This window comes from Chelonia mydas, chromosome 5 (assembly GCF_015237465.2).
Source record: "Chelonia mydas isolate rCheMyd1 chromosome 5, rCheMyd1.pri.v2, whole genome shotgun sequence".
In the NCBI taxonomy this organism is placed as follows: domain Eukaryota; kingdom Metazoa; phylum Chordata; order Testudines; family Cheloniidae; genus Chelonia; species Chelonia mydas.
The window spans coordinates 33,655,231-33,683,182 of record NC_051245.2 but is presented as its reverse complement, the minus strand read 5'-3'; the positions used below and the strand labels follow the sequence as shown (position 1 = coordinate 33,683,182).

The window sequence follows — 27,952 nt, the reverse complement described above, 5'->3', positions numbered from 1 at the left end:
TGGCAGGTAAACCTTCCCAAAATGTACAATGGGTTTGGACTTGATGTTGTGGTGTTAGCAAATCCATAACAATAATAAATACATTTGTGCTCATAGTTTGAAAATGCAATGATTGAAACTTAAGTTGAGCAGCTGTCAAAACATTAAGTATTACTTGTTTCTTTGAGACACACACAATTCATTTAATTGTCATCCATACGCTCACTGATTTACATCATTAAAATTTTGTCTCTTACAGTTGAGAATGAACTTTGGAGCAGGGGAACGAGTGCTGCGTTCTCAGCGGAGCTCCCGGCTAAATGATTTAGCCTGGCACCTGGTTGAATTATATCATGAAAATGATAATGTCACACTGGTAATTGATAAACATTATAGAACTAGTACAAAAATGCCTGGGATTCTATATCAATTAAACATTGAACATGGACTCTACATTGGTGGGAGCGGTACCCTTGATGTTCCTTACCTTGACAGAGCACTAACCAATTTCCGAGGATGTATCGATGACGTGTTATTTAATCAGCATGAGATCCTAATGTCCCTGAGACCTTATCCTGGGTTCAGAAATGTTCATGAAGTGTCACTGGGATGCAGTGATGAATTCTTTGCCAGTGAAGATGAGCCTATCAGTTTGTTTAGTTCCAAATCCTATGTTTCTTTCCAGCTGTGGAATGTCCAGGGTGAAGGACACTTGGAGTGTGCAATACGGACCTCAGCTCAGCGAGGTTTGCTGCTTTATCATTCTGGACGAGCAGGAGATTTCATTGCAATGGAAATTGAGGATGGACAAATTAAGGCCCATATTGGAAAGAGTAAAAGTAGAATGCAGCTTTCCTCTCTTAAGTCAGTCAGTGATAATAAGTGGCACTCCATTGAGTTAAAATTTACCACACAATATTTGCAGCTGATGATAGATGGAGAAATGGTGAAAACATCACTGCCTTCCCACATCAAGATACCCCTTCTTAAAGGGCCACTCTTTGTAGGTGGTGTAGATGACAGCACACGGGCAGAAGTGATAAAGTTAGAGTTAACTTCAGTTTCTGGAAAATATGCCAGAGGAGGATCCTTCAAAGGTTGCTTAAGAGACCTGAAAGCCAATTCAGAAAAGAGATCGTTAAAGAATGTTCTGGTTACAAAGGATGTTTCAGCTGGATGCAAAACAGAGAATTCTTTTAAGACACATTCTTCTGTAGTGACAACAGAAAAGACTCCTCTTGTAACAGCAGCCACCACTTCTGTCAATTTTCCTGAAATCTCCAAACCCCAAGGCAAAGAGGATAGTGGCCATTTCTTGGTTCTAAATAACTTGATTGTCCCAGAGGGTGGACAAGCTCCACTTGAATCTAAACATATTAAAGTAAATTTAGAGTTTAAGAAATTAGGGGTTCGTCAGTCACAGATATTTTTTAAAATAAAGGAGCAGCCCTCTCATGGTTACTTGAAATTAGGGGTTGAACCAGAGCAGGACAAGGGCACATTTACTATGTTAGACCTGTGGCAAGGAAGAGTTGTATATGTCCATGATGGTTCTGAGGACACTTACGATAATTTTACTTTTTCCATTTCTGCCAGTAGTAAAAAGGACATGCCTTCATATCTGCAAGGAAATGAGCAGTATGTGTTTAGGATTGCCATCACTCCGACAAATGATGCTCCTGAACTTATGCTCCCTGAGGGAAACTTATTTTTTTTGTTAGAGAACTCAAAGAAACTCTTGACTGCTGACCTAATAAAGGTTTCAGATCAAGACACAGAGTCTGCTGATCTCAGTCTTTCAGTACTTGGAAATCTGAATACAGAAGCAGGATTTTTAGAAAATTCCAAGAATCCCGAGAGAGCCATTACTACTTTTTCTAATGAGGACTTAAAAGAAGGCAACATTTTCTTTGTCCATACTGGGGTCAAGAACTCAAGGATTGTGCTGCGAGCAAGTGATGGAGAGAAAGTGAGCAACACAGTTGTGTTGCGTGTCATGGCTGTTCCTTTGGATTATAAAGTGGTCAATAACACAGGAATAAAAGTGCTACAAGGCAATGCCGCTTTGATCACACTCAGCCACTTGGCAGTTGAAACAAATGCCATTCAGCAAGAGATGGAGATACGATATGAGATCACAGAATCACCCCAATTTGGTGAAATTCAAAGGCAACATTCTAGTGGAGAGTGGAAGCAAGTAAACACTTTTTCTCAGCGCTCCATTGAGCGCAGCCGTGTGAGGTACTACAGTATTTTCAAAGCATTGCAGCTGGAAAATGTTACAGAACACTTTAAATTTAAGGTTCGTATTGGAAACAAAATCAGTGATGAGCTTATGTTTCCAGTCACAGTGAAATGGTTGAGGTATAATTTATTGAAACGTGTTCCTCTAGAAATCGGAAAAACAAAAAAGAAATGTCTAACTTCAGATAATCTTTTTGCTGTGATGGTGGATATAGAAATACCTGAAAATGAACTTAATTATAAGTTGTTGTCCTTACCCAAGAAAGGGCAAATGCTCCTTAACAACCAAGCCTTGAAAAAAAATTCAACTTTTAGCCAAAAAAGCATTATAGATCATGAAGTAGAATATGAATTAATCGACAGACCCCATGAGAACACTCAGGATTCATTTAGATTCCTAATTTTTACGAAATATTTGGAGTCAAATGTCTGTGATTTCAAAATCAACATTAAAGCAGATCTCACAAGCATTATTTTGACAAACAACGGCTTGACCATAACTGAAGGTGAAGGAATGCTAATAACAAAAAGCAGATTGTTTGCAGAAACCCTGGATAATAAGGCCTTTCAATATACAGTTACAAAGAGTCCTCAACATGGGAAATTAAAACTCATTAACTTTTCAGATTCACCAGAAAGTAATGATAACCTCATCACTTTCAGTAACCAAGATATAATGGGTGAACGCCTTATGTATGTCCATGATGACACTGAAACTAGGTACGATGAATTTCTCCTCATAGCATCCACCAAAGAATCAGGAGAATGGGTGAGCTCTGCTGCTGGAACAGAACCTTTATCAGCAGAGATAAGATTTAATATTTCTGTTGAGCTGAAGAATGATGAGAAACCAGTACGTGTGGTTGATAAGGTATTTCATGTAGTTAAGAATGGGCAGCACTTATTGACCTTGGCAGACCTATGCTACCACGATCCTGATTCTGATTTTGATGACGGGCAGTTGCTGTACACTAGGCGTGGCATTCCAAATGGAGACTTGACTCTAGTGAATGATACCACTCACAGACTCTATCAATTCAAGCAAGAAGACCTGGAGCAAAAGCGAGTCCTATTTATACATAGTGGTGCAGATTATGGGCGCTTTGTGTTATTTGTAACTGATGGCAAACACTACACATCTTCCCTTCTAGAAGTGAGTGCTTCAGATCCCTATGTTAGACTAGCAAACAACACAGGCTTATTGGTCCAAAAAGGAAAAGAGAAAACTATTACAACAACTAACCTTAGTGCCATCACAAACCAAGACATTAGAAGGGATCATGAGATTATTTATGAGATATTCTTATCTCCAAAACATGGAAGAATCTATGTAAAAAATCTAGCAACAGATTCCTTTACTCAACTTGACCTAAAAAGGGGACATGTGATTTATAGGCATGATGACAGTAACAACCTTTTTGACACATTTAACTTTACAGTTTATGCTAAGGATATCCACCAGGATGCTCGAATGCATGTTCGTATGTACTTGGAAAGTCATCAGCGTCCACCAAATATTGTACATAATAACAACCTCTTAGTTGAAGAAGGAAAACCAGTTAAAATCAGTAAGGGGAAATTGCAGGTGAGTTAAAATTTAGCTTTAATCTTCTATCTGTAATGGATTTTCTTCTTTATTCCTGTTTCCCAGGCATAGCAAGCCCTTTTAATGCCTCAGTTCCACAAAACTGTCACCTTTAACCTAACTAATTTAAATTATTGCTAGATATTAATTTTGGAGAGTAACTCCAATTATGGTGTCCGCACTTGAGAATCTGCTGGCATCAGTGCAGAAAGGGCTATAGACTTCAGGTAGCCCAGCACTCTGACACTAGCATGCCTCCCATCACTAGAAAGGAGAAAAAATCTATCTGTTAAAATAAGACAGAGACCATAGGCTTTGATTCCCTGAGTACTGATACTTGAGAAAATTAAGCTGCAGAGACACTGTGATTATCAACACTACAAGAAAACCAGGTAGTTTTAAATAATTTATCAGTGTATTTGCAGTTTCATGGCAGGTGAACCAATAACAAATATTGGGGAAAAAAACTTAAATTGTATCCAAAATATTTGCTTATTTACAAAGGGTCTGTCAGTTTACACAAGCTGAGGATATGGCTTGGAGTTTTAAAAGCATCAGTTCAGAAGCATTAGCTTTGGCCTATTCTGGTTAACATTTTTCTCTGCACCTGTTGGGATCATTTTCACCATTAAAGTAACTACCACAAGGAGGCTCATGTTGTACATTATTGTGCTGATTGTGAAATCATCATTCCAAGCAGCATTCCACAGTTCTTAGGTAATTAACTCATGATGTTTTTTGTTTTTGTTTTTTCAGTTGAGAGATCTTATGGGATATGTTTTGGGTTTTGAAACACTTTCTCATGCAGTATTACCTAACATGCATCTACTTAATATAATACTGGAAATGCATTGTGGTAGGCATTTGCAGATATAATGTTTATAAATAGAGAATTCCAGCCAAACCGGTGGATAAATAATCCATGATTTACTGTCCCAGGATTAGAAGTGAGAAATTCAGAATAGAATTAAAGAAGAAATTGTCTTGTTTTTACTTGGATGACTTTTTGTGTGTGTATAATTTTAAGGTTGTGCATGAAAACAGTTCTCCATCAGAGATAGTATTCACATTAAGGGCTCCTCCAGTGCATGGATACATTCGGAAGTTTGCATCAGAAGAAGGTTACCTTGGTGCAGAACAAAAGCCAGTTTTGACCTTTACCCAGCAAGATATTGATGATGGCAACATTCAGTATGTGCAGACAGTTTCTGACCAGCTGCAAGACCATTTTTCGTTGGATGTGACCAATGGCATCCGAGTGGTCAGTGGAATAGAAATCTCTGTAGATGTCATCCCAAAGCTGATTCCATTAGAAGTGCAGAACTTTACAGTAATAGAAGGTGGTTCTAAAGCTCTGGTGGAAGACTATCTAAAAATTTCTAATCAGCATTTCACAGGACTCAATTGTGAATTTATTTTAGTTGAGCCACCAAAGAATGGGCACGTTGGAAACTTTCGCTTTCCTGGAGTGAAGTTAACCAAATTTACCAAAAAACAGGTAATGTGACTGTGGTAAGCTTGATCTAAATGTCAGTCCTTTTTTTTGTTTGAGTATTTTTAAAATGCTGATTATTATATGTATTGCAGTCATACCTGCATGTCAGGTGTGCTAGGCACTATACAAACTCAATAAAGGACAGTCCTTTACCTGAGGAGATTACTGTCTAAGACAAGATGAAATGGAGACGGGAGAATGAGGGAAACAATGACAGGTACACATATGTTTTTATATGCCTGCAGCTACAAGATACAAATAAGATATGTCACAATTCCCTAATAGGCCCTATTTAGCCATTACTAGTTGGCAGTTTCCTGCAAAAGTCATGGTAGAAGTAGCAGGGTTGAGGGGGAGGACATTGTTTTCCAGTCGAGTTCTGAGTGAATGTCAAACTAGTGGCAAGGAAGAAACCTTGGATGTGCTTAGTGGGGAAGTGGACAAATATCAGCGTTGTTGGTGGAGCAGAGAAAGTGGAGTCTCCATGATAAGATACAAGTGCTAATAAGTTTCGTGTAGCCTTAAAGGGCTATGAAAAAGGTGAGAAAGCCAGTGAGGGTCTCAAAATCATCTATTTTTAAGGCCAGAACAGACCATTATGATGTTCTAGTCTGGTCTCCTGCATAACAGTGAGCACATTATTTCATCAAGTAATTCCTACATCAAACCCGTACTTGTGGTTGAGCTAGAGCATGTTTTTAAGAAAGACATCCAATTTTTATTTAAAGACTTCAAGTGATGGAGAATCCACCCAGTCCCTTGGCATGGGGCAGGAGCAGGGGTTATGGCAAGATGTTTTGTGATTCACCAGCTTCAAATAATAATTGTTTGCAAACCTTCAGTATGTTGCATCAAAGTATTTTCCCCTTTCAAAAATCTACACCAGAGTTATGGGTGTTTGATGCACATAAAAACATATATATTGCTTAATATGCTTATTTGAAAATAAAGATCTACATTATGTATTATTTTGATATGTCATATTCCAGTGGGATAACTCCTGCCCAGACATGAATATGTATGATTTTATACTACTTTTCAGATTCCTGAATATGGGAAATTGTCTTAAATGGCATAGGATGTAATAAGTCAACAATTCAAAATGAGTAGAAGCCTGACAGGTATCTTATACTGCCAACGTAGTTGAGGGTTACTTTACATCTGAATGAAAACTCTCTAATTTGAAGGTTTCAATATTTAACTTGTTTCAAAATGCATAAACTGAAATGTGCTAACCTTTGACAAATGTTAATGAATATGAGATTTTTAATTTTTATGGCTCAAAAACAGAAATTTGACTTTGAACTGCAGATAGTGATGTCTTAAGTCATTTTGCCTCTTCTATATAAAACTGAAACACTTAACTGATTTTCAAAAGTGAACCCTCTTAACTGTGCTTTAGCTATTTTTATATGAGTTCTCTGGGATTTATTGGTTTGTCTCTGACCTTCTGATACAGTTGCATACGTGCCTCTCTATATCTGAGGTTGTTTCAGAATAACCAAATGCTCATATGCAATCTGATATACTAGAGATAGAAGAGTGTGCATCAGAGGGAGAAGAATGGGATCGTGAAGGCTGAAAGAGAATTATTGCAGAGCTGGAATGGTTGAATGCTTTTTGTTTAAAATTTCAAAACAGTTTTTGTTTTAATTTCTTTAATTTTCAGTCCATTTATTTTTCAGGTAGAGCAAGAATTAATCTACTATATTCATGATGATAGTGAGGGGCTGACTGACAATTTTACTGTCATAGCAAATAACACAGAACTGTGGAAACAAAGTTTGCCCCAAACTATATTTGTGACTGTTACGTCGGTAAATGATGAAGCTCCTGTTATAAGTACAAACAAAATACTTAGGGTAAGTTCTGCATACTTTCATCTTTATAATTTTAAAATCTTCATTTTTAACTTGACATTATTTTATAGGACTATAATAACACAGACACTAGAGATAGATATGTGTAAACCTGGAAATATATGTTATGTACTAGAAGCCAGTTGTGATGCTTAGATACCATGGTGATAGGCTCTGAAGATAGATTGGATACTGTGACAATTGTTTATACATATGGGATCAGATCCTGGCTCTTGCTAAGTTTGCATTGTGCTGTCCTGGTAGTACAAAGCAGACCTTAAACTCACCTAAGAGTCTGGCTGATGATTCCTTTTGTCTAAGAGGAATCCCTGAGTGGCGCAGGGCCTTATAGCTGGATCTGTGCCACTGCCTCCTCTTGGCCTTGACATGGGACACATGGTGGTGAAGGGTGTATGGATGGAGCACTGCTGTGTTTTAACATTCCCTGGCAGGAGTAATGGCAACTTGGATGCAGTTACTAAGCAGCATAAGTCAGAGCAGTCTTGAGGCACTGGCCTTTGGCAGGCTTCAGGATTGAGGGACCATAAAAGCAGCTTCAGATTATTTTTGCACCATCCCTCGGATTCTGTGCCTAGCACCTCTGAGCTATTCCTGAGGATCAGGCCCATTGAGAGTAATTCTGCTCTTTGTTGTATCTCTGCAGCTCCCACTGAAGTAAGTGGAGATAGCATAGGTGTAAGAGAACAGAGTTTCACCCACTTACTATGCTTTAGGGAATTGACTAAGTATCTGACATTTCTAATAGGAGATATGAATTTCCCTCAGAAAATGTATGCAGATTTTTTTAAAAGTCCTAATAAAAATAATAATATTGTATTATACAATGATCCAAAATAGAACCACTCCTCACAGTTTTCAGAGTAGCAGCCATGTTAGTCTGTATTCACAAAAAGAAAAGGAGTACTTGTGGCACCTTAGAGACTAACAGATTTATTTGGGCATAAGCTTTTGTGGGCTACAGCTCACTTCATTGGATGCATTCAGTGGAAAATACAGTGGGGAGATTTATATACATAGAGAACATGAAACAATGCATGTTACCATACACACTGTAACGAGAGTGATCACTTAAGGTGAGCTATTTCCAGCTCCTCACAGTATTACTAGAGAGACTGGAGCTACTACTGTCTATTACTGTAGGTTTGTTGGGTGTGGCTGTTAATTATGAATTAAAGATAATATTCTGAAACACCCAAAGCCTGCTTACTTTCTATAGTTCCCAAAGAACTTGTGGAATTGAAGATTGTAGAATTGGTCTATTTTTTTCTCCTAGTAACCATAGATAGCATTTAACCAACCATTCTATCTTGTAAAGAATAAAGGATGGTTTCTTCTCATCCCTATTTCACATTGGTGTGGCTCGATTCGCTTCAGTGGTATAATTCCAGATTTACATAAATGTGAGAGGATTATTATCTATATTACAACTGTGCCTGCAGGCCGGAGCCCCCTTGTCCTAGACACTGTAAAAACATAGGAGACAGTCCTGCCCTGAAGAGTAGATGACTGGTGACTAAAACAAACATACATGGGTGGGGAGTGGGAGTACAGATAATAAAATTATATTGAACATCTTGAAAAATGGTGGTCACGGCATATCAGCTATCTAACAGTAAATGAGCTGCAAGTGTATTGTAGGCATCACACCAGAGAAGAGTTTTTTAAAGGAGGGATTTGAAGGAGGATAATGTTAGATATTTACATAGTGCATCAGCCCTAGTATAGCACAGTGCAATTTACAAATTATAACATTTAAAACATGTTTGCATTTAATCCTGAGTATGAATGGTATTTGAGTGTTGTGTAGACAGATTGAGTACTGTAGAGATTACCGTATTTTAGCATCATCCATAAACCTTTTCACAGAAGAAAAAAAGAGAAAATATCATAATTTATACTAATCAGTTTTAGCAATGTTGCGCTTCACGGTGATGGCATTTACCCACTGCGGGCATCCATCCACACTACAGTGCACCATAGATATTAGGCTTTTACACCATGCTGAGTCCTGACAATTTGGCAATTTTCTCGAAGAAGGCATCAAGTATTACACAGTAAACTCCCGCAGGGGAGGATAATTACCCACTGGTGGGGTTCTTCAGACGTCAACACAGCAGGTATTAACTGTAATCTAGTAATACACCCAGGGGAAAGGTGTCCACCAAGACTACTTCTTGATTTCTCTTTCCTTGTGTATAATTGCTTTGAAGAACTATCCTTTGACAGAATTGAGACCCAGCAGCACAGCACACTGATTTTTTTTTAAATGATTGTTAAGACCAGGCTTCATAGGAACACATGAAGTTGATTGGCAGACCCAAAATGTACCTTTATTTTAAAACATAAATAAATAACACAACTTTTCAATCTAATCCTGAAATAGGTCAGTCATCCAGAACATAGATAAGATGCTATCTACTCAATTGGGCAGCCTGCCTACACCAAACCCATGGTTCTTGTATTCATGACTGTGGTTTCGCTCGTCACTCTTGACCCTTTACTGTGCTTACATACCCTGTTCTTAATATAAAACTACTGCATTTCTGATAGTTCTGTGCACACTATACAAAGTTGGAGAATCTGATTTATTCCAACCAATCACTTTAAACCAAGATGAATGCCTAAAATAGATGGGGGAAAAGTGGATTATAAAGATTTTTCTTGAACTGACAGCCTGGCTTAGTGCTGACTGTTATCATCAGCTGGGAGTTCCAAGGCAGTGCTTAACTTGCTAAATTCGAGGTTCCAGCCAGGCTGTGCTTGCTGATCTGGGAATCTTGTATTGCTAGCTGTTGAATTTTAACCTGCTTGTAGTAATCTATGTATTTTTAAATACAATAGCCCTGGCTTAATTTATACCTTTTTAGAGATAAGAAGTAAATGTACAAACTTGAATGAAAATTCCCTGAAAACCACTTTGTTGACCTTGTTGCAAGACCTTATTTAGAGGATAACCTTTCTTGCAAGAAACTTTTGCATTTCAAGCAATAGATTTGGTCATGTTGCCTACTACAGAATAAGGTCCTGATCCTGCAAACACTAGTTCATGTTATAACTTTACACACTGTTTATTCCTCACAGTGCATAAAGCTAAGCACATGAGCAAGCTTGCAAGATTGGGGTGTAACAAAGCTCTTAAAAGAACAGCTAAATCAGTAACTAAGCAGAACAAAAATGTTAAAGGTATCAGATCCCTTTATGGGCATCCATTAGCAACAGAGGGCCCTTATGGAAGTTAGTATTATGCTCTTGGTGGTCTCCAGATGGATATTGAAGTTACATTTTAGTCTTGTAATGGGACTTTTTGCCAAACACAACAAAGTGTCAAACTTACTCACTCAAATGTAAAGTGATTCCTTCTACTCCAATTCCCTCACTTCTGAGGCCTCCTCAACATTCCCTCTTTAAACCACAGTGTTTATGATTGGTATCAGGGTGGTGAACAAAGCAGGTTTTTTTCCCCCCCTTAGTGTTTGTGTGTGGGTGATGTTTTGTTTTTAAAGGGATGAGGGCTATTGGATTTTCCTTTTTTTGAACTTCTGTATCATTCTGCAATATTTGCATGAACATAACAGATTTGAAAAGTTTTATTAATACGAGAAACGATAGTCTTTAATTTCACTCTGTAACTTAAAACCATAAGTATTCTAAACAATTACAAGGGAATTGCTAGGACTTTTAGTCCAGTTGAACAATCAGAAAGAGAAACCCTGTCAGAGAATAGCTAACAGATGAGAGCTCTGATTCAGAAAAGCTCACAAATATGGGCTTAAGTTTGTCCCTATTCATGACAGCTCTTGAGTACATGGTAAACATTAAGCACACATTTGAAACCCATTTACTTCATTGTGTCTTAAACAGAAACTTTTAAAGTTAAGCATGTTTTAAGCAGCATTTTTGCAAAAATCAGGGGGATTCAGGTTAGAGAAAATAAAAATCCTTACTCTGCTGGTCCCGTTTATCTATGCATTTAAGTAAGATTTAGTAGTAGTAAGGTGTGGCTGTACTGCAATGTAGCCACAAGGTGGCTATATTTTCATATATGTGGAATTTTTCTTTAAAAAATCTAACAGTTATTATCCTTCTTGTTAATTAATTCTGCTTAACAGGGTATCTCTGTAAGCAGAACGCTGGATTAGGTCAATGGAGTATTTTTCATTTCTCAGCAAGCAAGGTCATGAACCTTCCTGCTACTGTAGTAGTAGAATGTGTTAGGCAAATGCTGAATTAGTGCAAAACTGACATTTCGGAAGTTCTGCATACTTTTTTTGTTCTGTTCTTAAGGAAACCTTGATCTCCACCCTATGTGATGCAAATAAGTCACTTGTAAAGTATTTGCAGTATTTCAAGTGTTTTGCCTCGTTACATTCCATTTCAGCTCATGGATCTCCTTTCATTCCTCATGTATCACATTATACAGCAAACGGAGAATCTTAACACAGTGTGCACACAAAAAGGCATTGTGTGTAAGCGTGCTGGGGAGGCATGGAATAAACAATATCTTTATAGCTAAAAAGCCCTATTATTTCTTAAGTTTGAATGAGGAAAATTCATGCGGAGGTTTAGCATTGGAGTTACACATGGCTACACATTTGCCTGCTCTTTTGTAAATATTCTCCCTAGTGTTTTACCATTTATATGCAATGTATTATATTTTTCTATGTACAGGATGATGTGATATGAAGGTATTATTGGCAAGAGTTTGGGGTGGTTACAGATCATCAAACAAGTGGCAATAAAACCTTTACATAGTGGGCATTATTAAAAAGTTAGCATTTATCATCAGTTATGTGTCTTTAAAGATACATCTTTGTTTTCAAAGATTTACCCCCCCCCCCCCCCCCAAAAAAAAAAATTACAAAAGCTCACGTTTTCTGAAGAAAAAATGCTTGGTTGTTGGGATCAGGAAGAAATCTCCTATCTTTGTTTTTAGGAGAAGTGAAATAACTTTTGTCAAGGATATTTTTTTCCTCATTAAACTACTAACATAACCTTGCCATCAAATAGCTATTGATAATGAATTAAAGAGCAGGAATTGGGCAGAGGCAAGAAAAGCCAATGGAATCAAATGCAATATGATATTATTAATACACTAAAAGTCAGAGAGGTACATTATGGTATCTGTTCTGCACCTTAAGTAGAACTGTTGATTATCAAAGATTTTATATTATAAATCAGGGATTGGCAACCTTTGGCCCGTGGCCACCAGGGAAAGCCGCTGGCAGGCTGGGCCGGTTTGTTTACTTGCAGCGTCCGCAGGTTTGGCTGATCGCAGCTCCCACTGGCCGCGGTTCACTGCTCCAGGCCAATGGGGGCTGTGGGAAGCGTCGTGGGCTGAGGGATGTGTTGGATGCCGCTTCCTGCAGCCCCCATTGGCCTGGAGCGGCAAACCGCAGTCAGTGGGAGCTGCAATCGGCCAAACCTGCAGATGCAGCAGGTAAACAAACCGTCCCGGCCTGCCAGCGGCTTTCCCTGGTGGGCCACGGGCCAAAGGTTGCCGATCCCTGCTATAAATCAACTCTTCATGGGATGAGCTGGTGTGCATGTGTTGAATATCTATGGACTTGATTTCAGTTTATAATAGATATGTCCTATCCTGGGCTCTAGGCACCTTAACCCATAATTAAAAATGCAAACAGATCAAAAGTAAAGCCAACAGTTGCTCTTTTCTTTCAAACCAGAAAATAACCGCCCCAAATTAAATGAAGCCCACACAATGCTCCCCTCCTGGGACATCAGTACTTATAGTGCTCGTCTGCCTGCAAACCTGAGTAAACCCAGGGCCTTATCATTGCCCTGAAGACACAGAGACACGTGTCATGTTTGCACTAGGATTGCTAGAATTAAAGTAGTGGGTTTTATGCTGTGTTCATAAACTCTAGTTTTTTGTCTCAGTTTAGGCCTTGGTTCAAAGTGCTGAGCAACTGTCAGAAGTGTTGAGTGCCTTCATCTCCCATGCAGTCAGTACCTCCAAGAGTTATCAGTCCTTTACAGGACTGAGCCCTTGGTGCATACTGTGAGTAGGTCGGAGTTGAAAGAAAATATTTAGTTTAAAAAAAAGTGTTGCCTTTTTATTAGTAGTTGTATTTTACTTTAATCTGTTGTCTTTCTTATGGCCCAAATTTGTGACATATCCAGTGCCATTTACTGCACTGGAAGTTGAGGGCGCTGAGTGTTTTGCCCACGGGGAAGAACATGGCTCTAACACTCCATGAAATAAACTGCTGCATTTGTCAGAATACAGACACTGTCAGACATTTGCACTTTCCTCTGAAATACTGATTTATGCAGGAGTTGGTTGATGGACAGGTCTGGAGGGATCTTCCTGGGTCATCAAGTCCAGTTCCCTGCTGTCGCAGGTAACCACGTTATGTAATCCTGTTCATAAACAAGATTATATAACGTATCAAGCTGCATTTTAAAACTGGTTAGGTTGTTTGCTGGTGTTGCTCGATACCTTGAAGTTTTAAATAATTTCAGAATGTTAAACACTACAGTCAATGATAAGAAACCATACTGGATTACAGGGTTACCTGTTTTAGCAACATGAGATACAGTGAATCAATCCAATCTATGTAATTTTTTCTTCTTCTGTTTTTGTTTTTTAAGGTTTGGGTGGGCTCAGTTACGGAAATAACAGTTGATGACCTCTGTGCAGAAGATAAAGACTCCTCAGCATCAGAGCTAGTGTACTCTATTACTCAACCTAGCAATGGCCACTTGGCTCTTAAGTCTTCTCCAAACAAAAGCATCCTTAATTTTACCCAGGCTCATATAATGGAAGGACAGCTGGTGTTTGTACACAATGGTAGGTAGTTCTAAAACTACCATGTGGGAATATTCTGTTATATAATCCTATGGGGATATTCACAGATGTAATCCCATGGAGATATTCTTGTAACATGATGTAATTTTAGAAGCACTAATTAAGTGGTGTACAATCTCACAAGCCAAACAGGGAAGGGTTCAGGTCGTTACCTGAGTAGGTAACTTCCAGCAAACACCTAGGTGTTGTAGGAAGTAGTATTGATAATTCAGTAGATTTATTGATTGATTTATTTGTATTACAATAGCACCTAGCAGCCTTAGTCATGGATCAGGACCCCATTGTCCTACATGCTGTACGAACACAGAAAAAAACCCAGTCCTGTCTCCAAAGAGCTTACAAATTTAAGTATAAGACAAGAGACAACAGCTGGATACAGGCAGACCGTCAGGGATACAAGGAAACAGTGACACAGTATTGGTCAGCACGATAGGCATTGGTCTCAGCTTGAGAGCAGCTTGGCTGCTGCTGTGCTTTCTGTAGGCCTCACAGCAAGGGAGAGTTTTAAGAAGAGGTTTGAAGGTACATAATGAGCTAGTTTTGAGGATGTTAGGGGAAGCTTCTTCCAAATGTGAAAGGTGGCATGGGTGAAAGCATGAAGATGCCTGTTTGAAAATTTAACAAGTGACCAATGGAGGCTGACATCATGGGCTGATTGGAGGTGGGAGTCGACATATCAGTATTGAATGAGAGATGATATGTCAGATGGAGATAGATTGTGAAGGGCCTTGAAAGTGAAGTCTAGTTTGATGGAGATAGAGAAGAGCCAGTGAAGGAATGCAAGGAGAGGGGTGATACGGTCAAAGTGACAGGCTAGGAAAATGATCTAAGTAGCAGCATTCTGAATGGATATGAGCAGGAAAAGATTTCATTTGTTAAGGCCACAGAAAAGGATGTTGCAGTAATTGAGATGTGAGATGGGCGCCTGATGAGAGTTTTAGCTGTGTGGAGGATAGGAAAGGCTGTATCTTAGTATACGGTATTTTTCCTTCTGTGTCAGTACTGAACTGATGCCTGCGTTTTGTGTTAGGGAACACTGTGATGCTGAAGATGCCATCTTTCAAATGAGATGTAAAACTGAGTTTCTGACCATTTGTTGTTAAGGATCTCAAGGGACTTTTTATAAGGGAAGTGTTCTTAACTCTAGTGTTTCAGCTAGATGTCAACTTCTATATTTACCTACCTTAATTTCTTCTGCAGTTTCAACTGGATATAGCATTCTTTAGGTGTATAGTATTCCTTAATGCCTCTTCTAAACTCTTGTGTATGGTTGCTGTGTGCTGTTTGTCAGTTGCTGCATTTCACCCAGAGGTGGCTGCATTTCTGTAGTGGGTGAAATGATTTTTCTGTATTGTTCATATTTCAGTGTGTATTATAAGAAAGATTATAAGTGTGTATTATAAAACAAACCTGTGTTAAGTAACTGATTACCTGCAGCATCACCTGACTTAGGGTTCTTTTGATTTTGACTGCTTCACTAAAGAAAAAGTATTCAATTAGTTTTAAAGAGTTTACTAAACATCCTTAAGAACAGTAGCTAATAGTATAGGATATAAGAAGACAAAAATGGTATTGGACTGTGATTTGGCTACATAAATTAGAAAATTGGTTGATATTTAGGTTTTCAAAATCAAATTACAAAACCCCAACACAAAATAATACTTACACATAGTTACTCTATTGTGAAGGAGACTTTTAGATTTTTGACTGATTCCTTCAAGATAGGGCCTGACTTATGCCAATTGGTTATCAACTCCAGTGTTGCTAAGACAGAGGGAAAACAATCCAAAATTGAATCACAAAACTGTTTGGTCAATTATTATACATGCCAATTCGCCAAGGTCTCCTTCCCAATAGATCTATAGTACTCAACCCTTTTAACCTATTTCCCAATGAATGATCTGACTAACACTCCTGTCTACCTAAAATAAACTCCTAAATGTATGACAGATTATTTCGACTGAGGGCTGTACAAAAAGCTTACTCACCTGGTCTCATCTTATGTCTGTATACACCTAGAATTTGAAAGACAGTATGAAACTATTAGCTATGATAGACACATGTACAGTTCTACAGTCTTAGTTGCTAACTGTAACTTGCTCAGTTTTAAAGCTACTTTACAAAAATTTTGATTGGAATCTGTTCCAAAACAAACGGAGATAATATAACTGACAATCTTTAAAACACATACAAGCACGTACACTTATTTATTAATTAGGTACTCAGTTTCAGGAAGTGGTCAATTGACTGATTTGAATCATTATCCAAGAGAAATTCTATATGGTACTTCTCACCGAATCTATGCTCAGCTGTCAGCTTTCAGTTCAGTTATTGTTCACAGCAGGAGTTGACACTGCAAACGCTGATGGAGCAAAGGATGCACATGACTGTAGTCTTTTCCTAATACGCCACCAGGCAACCCAACTTGCTCGAAATTAATAAAAGACAGTTAAAGATGCCTATCTGAGATAGGTTCTTGTTGTCACCAGGAAGACTGCCAGGTGGCTGGTCCAGGACCTCTGTCTTCTCCTTTCCAGGTGTCTTTGCCTTTTGGGAAGCAATGCATTAAAGGAGACAGGCCATTTTATTCTATATCTTCTGTGTGGTCCAACTTGATTTCTCTTCTTGGAAATGGTGGCATTGACCAATCAGATTGTGACAGATATCTTTCCAAAGATTTGAATTGTCCAATCAAAACGAGAATCATCTCCTCAGTCAGGGACAAGACATTAGCTTTTGAGCTCTTGTAACTGGGACTGGAATTTTGCAGTCTCTTTGTGTAACACACCTTATTGCACCAGCTTGTGTAAGAAAAGTTAGGCCATAACTGTTGCAATCATCTTGGGACATTCCTTGAACACCGACTAGTTTGTTCCAGTCAGCAACTTACCTCAGCATGTTGCTTTCCATGGGCCCTTTTTGGTGCATCCCTGGGTCAGCATTGCAGTTATGCTTGGTCAAGTTGCAATTTCTCCATCAACACTTGTCTAGCTGCTGAAATGTCCAGTTTAAAATTCATGTAGTTTGTACAAAGTCTCTCCATATTTGTTTATACTCTTTAAATGTAATAATCCATTATACAATGCAAAGTCAATTCAAGAACTGTTGTTCTCCAGCCAATCAGAATAGCTTTATAAATCTTCCGTTTCTGTTCTTCTTTTAACAACAGTGGTAGTCTGTATGGCTAATCTGAATTTGTGCATTATTACTCAAACAGTTACATTTCTGATTATTCTACTCTGTGGTGAAGTATCTTTATAAACACAGTATTTGGTTTCAGTTCCTTTTTTTTACTGCCTCTTTCAGCACAGATGTATTTCACTAACTGGATAGCATAAGCATGTTTGATTGCAAACATTAGCCTTACTTCTCTTTATCACTTAAACTAAAAGAAACCAACATGAATGCAACCGCTTTCTTTTCTAACAGAATTGCCAATTAAATAAATTCTGTCACTAAAGTTTATAATATTTTGCTCAAAGCTGTATTACTTATAGTTGGCTTCTCTTTTGTACACATTTTATTTATAATAATAGATTCCAGGAAGTTTCCTATTTTGCTTGTGTATCTGGCACATCACATCATATCCATGTTTGTGTCAAACTGTCCTGTAAAGCTCAAGTGGGAGTAGCAACTTCAGGGAAGACTGTTAAGAACCAGGGCTCAAACCCCAAATTGGTTATGAGTTCTATACTTAGATTTCACCAACAAATTATCAAGTGTAAACTCCTCAAACACTATAACAGCCTTGCCATTGAGTCATAGACAGTGCCCTTGGATACTCAGATCTATCTTGCCACCCAGGTAAGCTTACTTTTGTGATAGATGATCTCTTAACCTGAATATTGCTGTGATTTTTAGTGTATTTCCAGTCCCAAAGGACCAGTCACTTAGCCCAGGTCAAATGCAGCTTAACAAACCAAAACCCACACTTGTAGCCAATCCTGTAATAAACTATCTAAAGATTTATTAACTAGGAAAAGGAAATAAGAGGATTATTTAGAAGGTTAAAGCAGGTAAACATATATATATATATATATATATATATATATATATATATACACACACACACACACACACACACAAATGAGTTCCAATCCTAAGTTTCAAAAAGTAATAGAAGCTTCTATAATAACTCAGTCCAGGCACTGTGGATCTTTTGCTTATGCTTAGTAATCCTTGTGCCCCAGAGTCCAAGCTGCATAAAAGATACAGTTCCTCTTTTTAAGGGCTTTTTATTCCTTCCCCTTCTGCTTCACATTGCCAGTTCAACTGTTGGGAAGAATTCACTTGCATGTCTCTTTTTCATTGGGTGGGGGTGGTAGTTGGGGTAGCAATCAACAAAATCTTTTGTCCCCTGATGTTCCACAATAGTTCATCTGATGTTGATGGGCCTTCTTTGTTGGGCAGGAGACAACACATCCTTTTGGAAAGTAGTCATTTCACACTCATTAATGCTTCTCTCCCGTCTGGTGATCTACTGTTACAGAGCAAACACTTAAATATTACCTTATAACATGGGATACAGATATTATACGTGAGATTAATACATGCAGCAACTGACATAAAGTCTAAACACATTCTTATAAATCTAATACCTGTTTTAACAGTACCAACACACAGGTGAGCCAGACTGGTTCCAGCTATGCATTTGTTGGCAGTTGAGACCCTGGGGCCTTGGCATGAGCTGGCAACTAGTCTGTCTGCATCACAGTTTGATGTTAATGTAATATGATTTTTAATTCATTCATAGACAGGGAAAAAGGTGAAGTCTCTTTAGCTACACCGCAGAACACTTCTGTGAAAGGCTGCAACAGCTCTGAGTTTCCTCAAACTATTGAAGAAATGTAGCCGTTAGGCCTTTTTTATTCTCTCAACACTCTCTTCTCACTTTACTAGCAGTCCTTCATGCCTGGGCAATTCTTAAATAGAAAAAACTCATAGTTTTGGGGCCTTAGTTACCACAGTATGTTAAGTGTGTGGGTTCTTCTCTGATGAAAGGCACTATACGTAGTTCCTAATTTGTGTGCTGCTTAACCACAAACCCCATCTTAAAAGCAGATTTCCAGGAATGCAGCTTAGAGAAGAACAGATCAATGATATTCTACCCCATGTTTCCCATGGGTGATATCAGACTTCCCATGAGGCAGTGGAGGACAACCACTTCACCACTCGGCTTGTTCCTGATACTGGATAAAGCCAGAGACGGGGTGATTTTCTCTGCTTGCTCATTCCTGCTACTGCAAAGAGAATGCATGTGCAGTGAGAAAGGAGCAGGGGTCAGTCACAGATCCCCAGGTGGCAGTGGTGAGAAAGCTACAGGAATGAACATGTCCCATAGCCAATTCACCCATAAAAGTAGGGTGGGCTTTAATAAAGCTATTACTACCTCTCTTCTCATGCTCTTCCATTCCCTTATTACCTCAGCAGCAGAAAGGAGGGGGTACTAGGAAGAATACAGAATAAAAAACTTTGTCTTAGAGATTATCCAGGATGCAGCAAAAATGAGTTAGTGATTTTAACGATAGTGACTCTGGGAAGATTTTGACCTTTTGTTAAATCCTTGCAATTGAGGTAGAAGGGTGATGTCCTAGGTTTGAGGCACTGAATCCTTCATCAGTTGGGTCTGAGAAATGACAAATGCACATCTGCAGCCATAGGAAATTAACATAGATAAAGATATTTGCACTCATTTAGGCTGTGAAACTCAGTCTGTAACAGTTTATTTTCCAGTGATCAGAAGTGTGGAACCTACTCTGTGTCTGAACTATAATGCTGCACAACTCTCCTCTTGAGTCTTCCTCTTAGCCTAGAATCACACCAATTACCTCAAAGAGAAAAAGGAGACCTATCTGGCAAATATTTCACCCTTCCTGCTTTCTCCCACTTTGGTTCTCCTTCTACCTGCATTCTTCTCTCCTTCACCCTGGCCTATGACTTAGAGGTGTTTCTTCTATTTCAAACTCTAACCTCACAGTCTGGAGCCTGTCCTCAATATCTTGACCTCCCCTCAATATCTCTCTCACCACTTTCATCTTCCTCATCTGGTTTCCTTCCCTCTGCCTTGAGATATGCTATTCTTGTCCCGGTCTTCGGAGCCCCTTTTTTGGCCATGCTTGCCTTGCCAGGTGTTGCTCAACTTCTCATCTCCAGTCATCTACCTCTGCTTCTTTGACGTCCTCTCCACTAACCAGCCCCTGCAATCTGTCTTCTGCTCCCTCCATTCCCTGGAGCCTCTTTTACCAAATGTGACCAATGACCTTATCCTGGCCAACAATCCCCTTCTTACTCTCTTCCATCCATTATGCCATTTTTTTATACTGTTGATCATTCCATCCTCCTGGAAGTTCTTGCATCCCTAGGCACCAGTGACTTTGTTTTTCTGGCTCTTGGTTAGTCTCTCTGACCACTCTTTCAGTGGTTTATCCTCCCTCTGGCTCTCTTGATGTCCTCCAGGGCTATGCCCTCGGCACTCTGTGCTTTTTCACTTTGGTATCACACAACTTTGATTAATAACTCTTACATTGTGAGTCATAAGTGGTCGTCTTCATCCTCACCTTTTCCCTCTCCCTTCAGTGTTGCATCATTATCTGTCTCTTCCACATCTCATCCTGATTGTCCTGTCACCAGCTCAAACTCAGTATAGTAAAAACTGAAATTCTCCTTCTTTCCATATCCATCCTAGCCCCCTCTTCTCTGTCATGATCAGCATTCCACCATTCAGCCTACCCAGGCTTGCAATCTGTGTCATTTCTTTCCTCCTTTCCCTCCACAGAATCTGCCACTAAATCGACACATTTTTTCCTCTGTAGTATCACTGAAATCAGGTTGTTCCTTTCTTGTCTCCCAGCCCTACCCTTTCCCAGGGCCTCATCATCTCTTACTGCAACAATTACAACCTTCTTCTCTCTGGCCTCCTTTCTTTTCACTTCACCTTTTCTTCATTCTGATCAAACTATTCAATGGCCCCTTTAAAATCATATATGATAGAAATAACACAATACTATAATAATGTTAGTCAGTGAATAGGAGCTGGCTATCCAGTCAGCTCTTTATGGCCTACTTCCGCTTCCATAGTAAACTTCTGTTTACTTCTATCAGGCACTTGATCCACATTAATCAGAAAGCAAGTGAACCTAAATAAGCCTTTTTCTCCTCACCTGAGGCACATCCTGTCAGCCCTTTAAATCAGCAACCGGCTGTGCATTTTTATCAAGAAAAAACATTGGAAAAGTTAAAGCTTTAAAAACAAAAATGATGCAGCTTGAGCTTCTAGAGCTTATATTCTGTTTAGCTGGTTTTGAGGGTACTCCTTGGGGAAGTCATTAACTGTGGTCTCAGAACCAACATTAATTCTTCTGATATGTTAATTTATAACTTGTCAAAAAGTGCTGATCGTTACATGAAAGGGTGTAATGCTCTCTTCTGCTTACAGGAAATACATTCATATAGCAATATAAAGGAGCTAAATTAAGTACAACAGGCAGCTACTTATAAATGTTAACAGCTATTGACAACAGTTAACATTTTAAATTTTTCATTGATCCTTTTCTTAAAAAATAATTTTAGCGTCCCCTACTCATCACTTGTTCAGCAGTTTACTGGCAGTGCAGTGAGCTTTGGACTAGTAGAGCACGGCAGTATAATTTTACAATATTCCAGTCCACAAGCAGTCATTGGGACATGTTTTGCTTGACAGTCAAGCCAGAGTAAATCCAGGCTCGGAGCTTCTAAGAAGAAATGTATTTCTTTCTAGCACACACCGGCTGTGTAATAGTTTAGTCTGCGACTGCTTGTCCTCTTCAGTGAAGCTATCTTGAAGTGAAATATTTTTAATTGCTGCAGAATATTTTTAATTGCTACAGCTTAAACTCAGAGACGATTTATCTCTACAAACGTATTCCAAAGTAATGCCATTATAGTTGTTTTCCTGCAAAAACTGCATCTGGGCCAGATTGCTACTTCAATGATGGTGCCACTGCTAAAACAAAAAGAAGGGAAGAATAAAGAGGTTAAGCTCCAGATATTCCTTTAATGTAAATTGGCGTAGCTCCATTGAAGTCAAATGGACTTTGACGATTTACCCCAGTGGAGGATTTGGCCTTAAAAATGCAAATTGAACTCAGTAGTTTTTATTGTTTCTAATTGCCTCTGCATTATGCTTTAATTTAACTCTTGGATGTTCAGTTGCAAAAGTACAAATTGGAAGTGACCTCAGTGGTATTACTTTTGTTTTACTGTGGTGTAAGTGAGAACAGAATTTGTCCCAATGTGTATTCCCACCATATTCTGAATAAATAACAAGGGATTTTAAAAATAATATTTGAATTTACAAGAAAGTGATTATTTTTGTTTTCTTTAGGAGCAATGTCTGGAGGCTTCAACTTTCAGGTTACAGATGGTTTGAACTTTGCACCTCGGCAAATTTTTAGTATCACAGCTCGCACACTAGTTATCAGCCTAGAAATTAACAAAGGACTGGGAGTGTTTCCAGGTATGACTTTGGCTATTAAATTATTATTATCAATTTATTTGAAATAATTGCATAGGAAATAATGTGTACAATTATATGATAGATATCTGCCTGGCTATAAAACAGCTGTAGATAGACACACATCTAAATTTGTTGTATGCAGTGTTGTAGTCATGTTGGTCCTAGGATATTAGAAAGAAATGGTGGGTAAAGTAATATCTTTTATTGGACCAACTTCTGTTGGTGAGAGAGACAAGCTTTTGAGCTTACACTGAGACCCGAAAAAGAGCTCTGTGTAGCACAAAAGCTTGTTGCTCTCACCCAATTTGTTTCTCACATATCCAAATTCGTAATTTTTAAAACCACAGTTGAATTAATTTGTCAAGTGTTTAACTTATTGATATGGGTATTGATATATATGCACATTAGTATGACCTGTAGTGTTGTTACTTCTAAACACAGGAGATTACTAAACTAAATTAATTCCAAAATTCTTCTTTAGGTTCATAGAAGCTAGTGGCATAAAGTACGTGTTAGAATATTGAGCCTGTCTCAATTGCTCATAAGTTATAGGAACAGAGTAAAGTTTAATGCCCTCAGGATTCTGAATCGCAACATTGGTACTAACCAGTGGGCTGATTCACTTAATTGCTCCTTGAGAATGTTATGAAAAGCAGCAGAGACCTACAGTTGTCTTTTTGTTGACTGGGGAAGACAGAATTGCTTTGGTTCACATGTGAAAGTTTATGCTTGCAACCATAAGAGCCAACATCTTAACTTTTTAAATGAAAGCCTAAGTCCTGAGGGAGCTGATGGATTAGGAGCCACACTCATCAGAGATGTTTTGTACTCATCATTGGCAAGTAGACAAGTTTCAAGCTCTGCTATAGCACAGTTCTGCCCAGAAGTGATTCCTGGATGAGACAGTAGCATAACACGAGACACTAACTTCTGGAAAGGTCCCAGGTTTAACTCTTGTAACTCACATCTTGTTATTGGGGCCTAAGAAATAAAGATTTGTCTCTTACCAGCACTTCTGCGTTATACCTTTCATACGGATAGTATGTTGCCTGAACTACCTTTGTCTTTCAGAGAAGGTTGTCCATCAACACAGGGAGGGATTCAGTGTTGGGGAAAAAGAAAAGGAGTACTTGTGGCACCTTAGAGACGAACAAATTTATCTGAGCATAAGCTTTCGTGAGCTACAGCTCACTTCATCGGAAGTGAGCTGTAGCTCACGAAAGCTTATGCTCAGATAAATTTGTTCGTCTCTAAGGTGCCACAAGTACTCCTTTTCTTTTTGCGGATACAGACTAACATGGCTGCTACTCTGAAACCTGTCATTAAAAGTGTTGGGGAAGTTTGCACTGCAGCTCTTCATCTATATATGTTGTGTTAAGCTATCATGAGAGAAATATTTAAGTTTGTTTACCTTTTCAAACAGAATTCTCATAAGTAAAGCCTCATAATACAAACCACTTAAAGGAAACAAAAAATCAGGTTATTGCAGCATGGTCTTGTAATTCAGTCAGTATAAATGTGATTAAAATAAATCTACTTACAAGCCTTATTAATCTGTACCATGCCTGTCTGGTGTTTTTTGGTTTGTAAGGTTGCCTCAGGCACAGGGTTTACAGGAATTTCTACTGTAAGCCAAATATAATTATAAGAAAAATATTCCTGACACATTTTTGTAGGAAGAGCCTCTAGACTTTCTGACAGCTTTCCAGCAAGGAAAATATATTTCCTTCACCGCTGCTCAGCTTGGTCTACAGTCTTTGCTGAGCTGTTATTTTACTTTGACTTAGTAAATATATATATGGAGAGAGAGAAATTGTGCTAAGTTTTTTCACACTTTGGTTAACCTTAACTCTTCAGGGTTTTTCCATTCTCCCTCTCTCTCTTTTTTGCCACTTGCTCTATAAAAATGAAAAAGCTTGCTCCTAAACATTGAGATTGTCTGTGTAGCGATGTACATTAAACTTGTTTCATTCAGCTTTTCTGAACTGCGGCACTTTGACTATCCTGAAGGGGTTGTGCCTACGGTACTGGTACTGTTTTTTCTTCTTTTTCACTGGCCTCCCACCCACAAATATGTAATAGTCACTGTCTGGTTACATTGTATGGGATTGAAGGAAGCCTCAGTGTTGAAGCAACCTCAGGAATTTTGCTTTATGGGCAGGTGAAGCCTGGACACATTGTAGAGCATATGTCTGGTCTTCGAAGTTGGGCATAAGCTACTCTGCCCATGCTTTATGACTAAGGCTATGTTTATGTCACGGAAGTCATGGAATCCATGACTTCCAGAGATCTCTGTGACATTGTCCTTCATCCCAGGGGCTGCAGGACTCTGGAGCTGACAGCCAGTGGGGCCCTGGCAGGGTTCCAGCAACAGGTGACAGAGTCCTGAGGGACCCCTCCTCAGGGTTCCAGCAACAGGCGACAGCCTTGTGCGGGGGGAGTAGAATGCCTTAGGCAAGCAGCTGGGGTGTCCCATTTTCTCTTTGGGAAATATGGTCACCCTGCAGCTCCCAGCTGCCGTGGGTGGACGGGAAACCCCACAGCTCCCAGCAACCCTGGTGGTGGGGGAAACCATGGAGCCGCAGCAGCAAAAGTCACAGACAGGTCACAGCTTCCCTGAATTTTTGTTTATTCTTGGCAGGGGAGCGCTGGCCAACAGTCTAGAGTGCTAGCCCTCAGGCAGGGGAGTGCTGGCCAACAGTCTAGAGTGCTAGCCCTCAGGCAGGGGAGCGCTGGCCAACAGTCTTGAGCGCTGGCTCTGGCAGGCAACAGACAAACACAGGCTTCGTGGCTTATGGTGGGGAGGCTGCCACCCCAGAGGTGGGATTGCAGGGCTAGGGAGATGCAGGCCCACCCAACTCCACTGCATCCCAGGTGGAGGGTGTCCTGCCACTGAGTCAGCGTGGATGCTCCTGCAACACGCTGACCAGCTGTTAAGCTGCAACACCACCAAACTAAAGTCTGGTTTCCCTGGGCTACTTCCTACCAGAGTTCCAGATCAGGCTCCGTAGTCTCAGGCTCCTCTGTTTCGTCAGGTACTCAGCCGCCGGCAGTCCCACCAGCTCCTCCCCGGACTTGGTCCTCTCCAGGTCCAGGGTGCTGCCTGGCTTCACAGATGGGTCAGCAGGCAGCAACAAGAAGGACACATCTGTCTCCTTCCCTGGCTCTGTTCCAGCTGAGCTAAGGGCTCCATCTTTTGTACTTCCTGCCCCGCCCCTCAACTTCTGGTGGGAGGGCCGAGCCCAGCCTGACTCCGCTCACCTGGGCAGAGAGAGTGGTTCCTCCCCCTTTGGCTTGGAGGGAGGCCACACCACCTCACTACAGTATAAATAAAAGCTACTGTATGTGAACTTGCCTCATGAGAAAGATCTGCATTGGTGGGGGGACATCCTTATTCTTTGAGTATTGAGAGATGACAATTAGGAAGCTAGTCAAACAACTAATTTTATAAAGTACTATATAAATGATAATATACTTAGATTATGGGCTGTGCAGTATATATGAAAGTTTTCCTGTGGCAAAATATTTACATTGTTGTAAACTTGTATTATTTTTAATTATTATTTAGGGTCTAGAAAACTTATTTCAGCTCATGATCTGAAAGCTGTAACCAACGATGTGGCCAACATAGGAAACAGAACTATCACATTTACTATTGTCAGAGCCCCAAAACTTGGAAGACTGATCAGAACAGACTCTGACAAGACCACACAGGATATTTCCACTTTTACCCAATCCATGGTAAGCATTCACATTACAGAAGGTCCAGTGGCAGACTGTTATTGTAAAGTGCATCCTAGTTATTCAATCTCTGCCCAGTCCTTTTACACTGGTTTTTGTGCCAGCTATGTGTCCCATCACAATCATTGCCCAATTTAGCTGTGTCATTCAATATCTGGCAATTTGCAATGACCACTAGATGAGAAGCCCCTGCTCTCCCTATTGGAAATTGGTGAAGTCTGAATAATTTGCACTCTCTTGTTTTGGTTATAATGGTATTTATTTAACTAAGGTGGACTTTTCCAATGTCCAGTGCTAGTCGGCTGATCCCGTTTCCCTTCCTGATTTCTCACTCCTCACTAGTGCACAGGTTCGAAGTCATTGGTCCTGGGTGAAGAAGTCATCCAAGAAGTCCCTTGGGTGTTTAGCAGCAAATTTCATGATCACTTAGGCTGGACCCAGTCCCCTTGAAGTCAGTAGGAGTCTTTCTGTTGACTTCAGTGAACATTAGATTAGGCTCTTAAAGAGCATCCCTCCAAAGGAAATGCTTGGATAGAAGACTCTTAACCATGATGCAGGACCTTGAATTTGAAGGGTTAAAAAGAGGGAACTTCATTTACCTTCCATGAAGAACCTTATAGGTGTGGCTGCTACTAAAAGAGAATTGCTGAGCCTTTGTGTAAAGCAGCTGGATATAACTGTGTGTTCCACAAAACAAATTAGTCTCAGAGAACATGCCTCACAGTGAGACTTAAGGAGCTCAATCTATGTAGCTTATAGAACAGAAAGTTAAGAAGTAACTTGGTCATGATCTAGAAGTACTTACATAGAAAAGAGATATCTGATAGTTGACAGCTACTTAATCTGCAAACAAGATCATAACAAGGTCCTGTGGCTGGAAGTTGAAGCTTGACCAACATAAAACTGGAAATAAGTGTTATACCAATAAAATAAAAACCAGCAGGATCTTATTAAAGGGGAAAAGGCAAAATGCCACATTTATTGTGAATACAGAAAGAATCATAGTAAGCAGTTAGTTATAGCTATAACATTCCATTCAATTTCATATTTATTCACACACACACACACACACACACACACACACACACACACACACACACACACACACGTTCTGCAAGGTTGTTATCATAGTTACCAGCCTTAGAGTTGCTCATAACAAGCCACTGGCCAGGTGGCCTGGACATGAGGAGGGAGCAGGGCCTTGTCAGATGCACATCTGATGCTCCTGGAAGTTGGTTTGCAGAATCAGACCCCAAAGTTCTCACTTTCTAGAGTCCATTTTTATAGGAATTTCTTCCTATGCCAGTCTATGGGAATTGCTTCATCATGCTGTTGCTGAATCAGTCAGCAGATGGCACATTCCTGACGGCTCCGTGCTGCCAGATGTTATCTTGTTCTTTGGTTCTCCCATCCTTGAGGCTGTTGGGTGGATTCCAGTCTGCCCTCCGGGGGTCCGCTGGTTATTTCCACTTGACACCTTCTTCAGCAGATGGACACTGGATTCTTAGGCTGGCACCTCCCTGATCATTCAGTTATTATCCACACCAAGCATCCATCCACATACATCCTTTATCTCTATTTTAATCACAATTGTTAACAAAGCGAGATGAATACAACAAAAGGGCGGTGAGTCTCTGGGTGCTGTTTCTGTTGTTACAGAGTATTGCTTTGAGTCTCTCTCTGTGTGAGTAGTTGTTGTTACAAAGAA

The 27,952-nt window shown here is 39.6% G+C and overlaps 1 protein-coding gene and 1 long non-coding RNA gene across 3 annotated transcripts in view; one reads left to right on the top strand and one right to left on the bottom strand.

The window, feature by feature from the left end:
* The window catches only part of LOC102936860 (chondroitin sulfate proteoglycan 4), an 86,530-nt gene that overhangs the window by 31,747 nt on the left and 26,831 nt on the right, over positions 1–27,952 (top strand). For both annotated transcript variants that reach the window (XM_043547245.1, XM_037902796.2), the window contains exons 3-8: positions 239–3,808; positions 4,836–5,306; positions 6,989–7,165; positions 13,793–13,991; positions 22,372–22,503; positions 26,072–26,244. In XM_043547245.1, coding sequence (XP_043403180.1) covers positions 239–3,808; positions 4,836–5,306; positions 6,989–7,165; positions 13,793–13,991; positions 22,372–22,503; positions 26,072–26,244 — 4,722 coding nt within the window. The remainder of the gene's footprint in view (positions 1–238; positions 3,809–4,835; positions 5,307–6,988; positions 7,166–13,792; positions 13,992–22,371; positions 22,504–26,071; positions 26,245–27,952) is intronic.
* On the bottom strand, positions 1,011–16,449 carry LOC122465940. The gene is made up of 3 exons (XR_006291093.1): positions 16,304–16,449; positions 15,998–16,024; positions 1,011–1,090 (listed from the first exon to the last, which is right to left on the bottom strand). It is a non-coding gene; the product is annotated as an uncharacterized LOC122465940 (long non-coding RNA).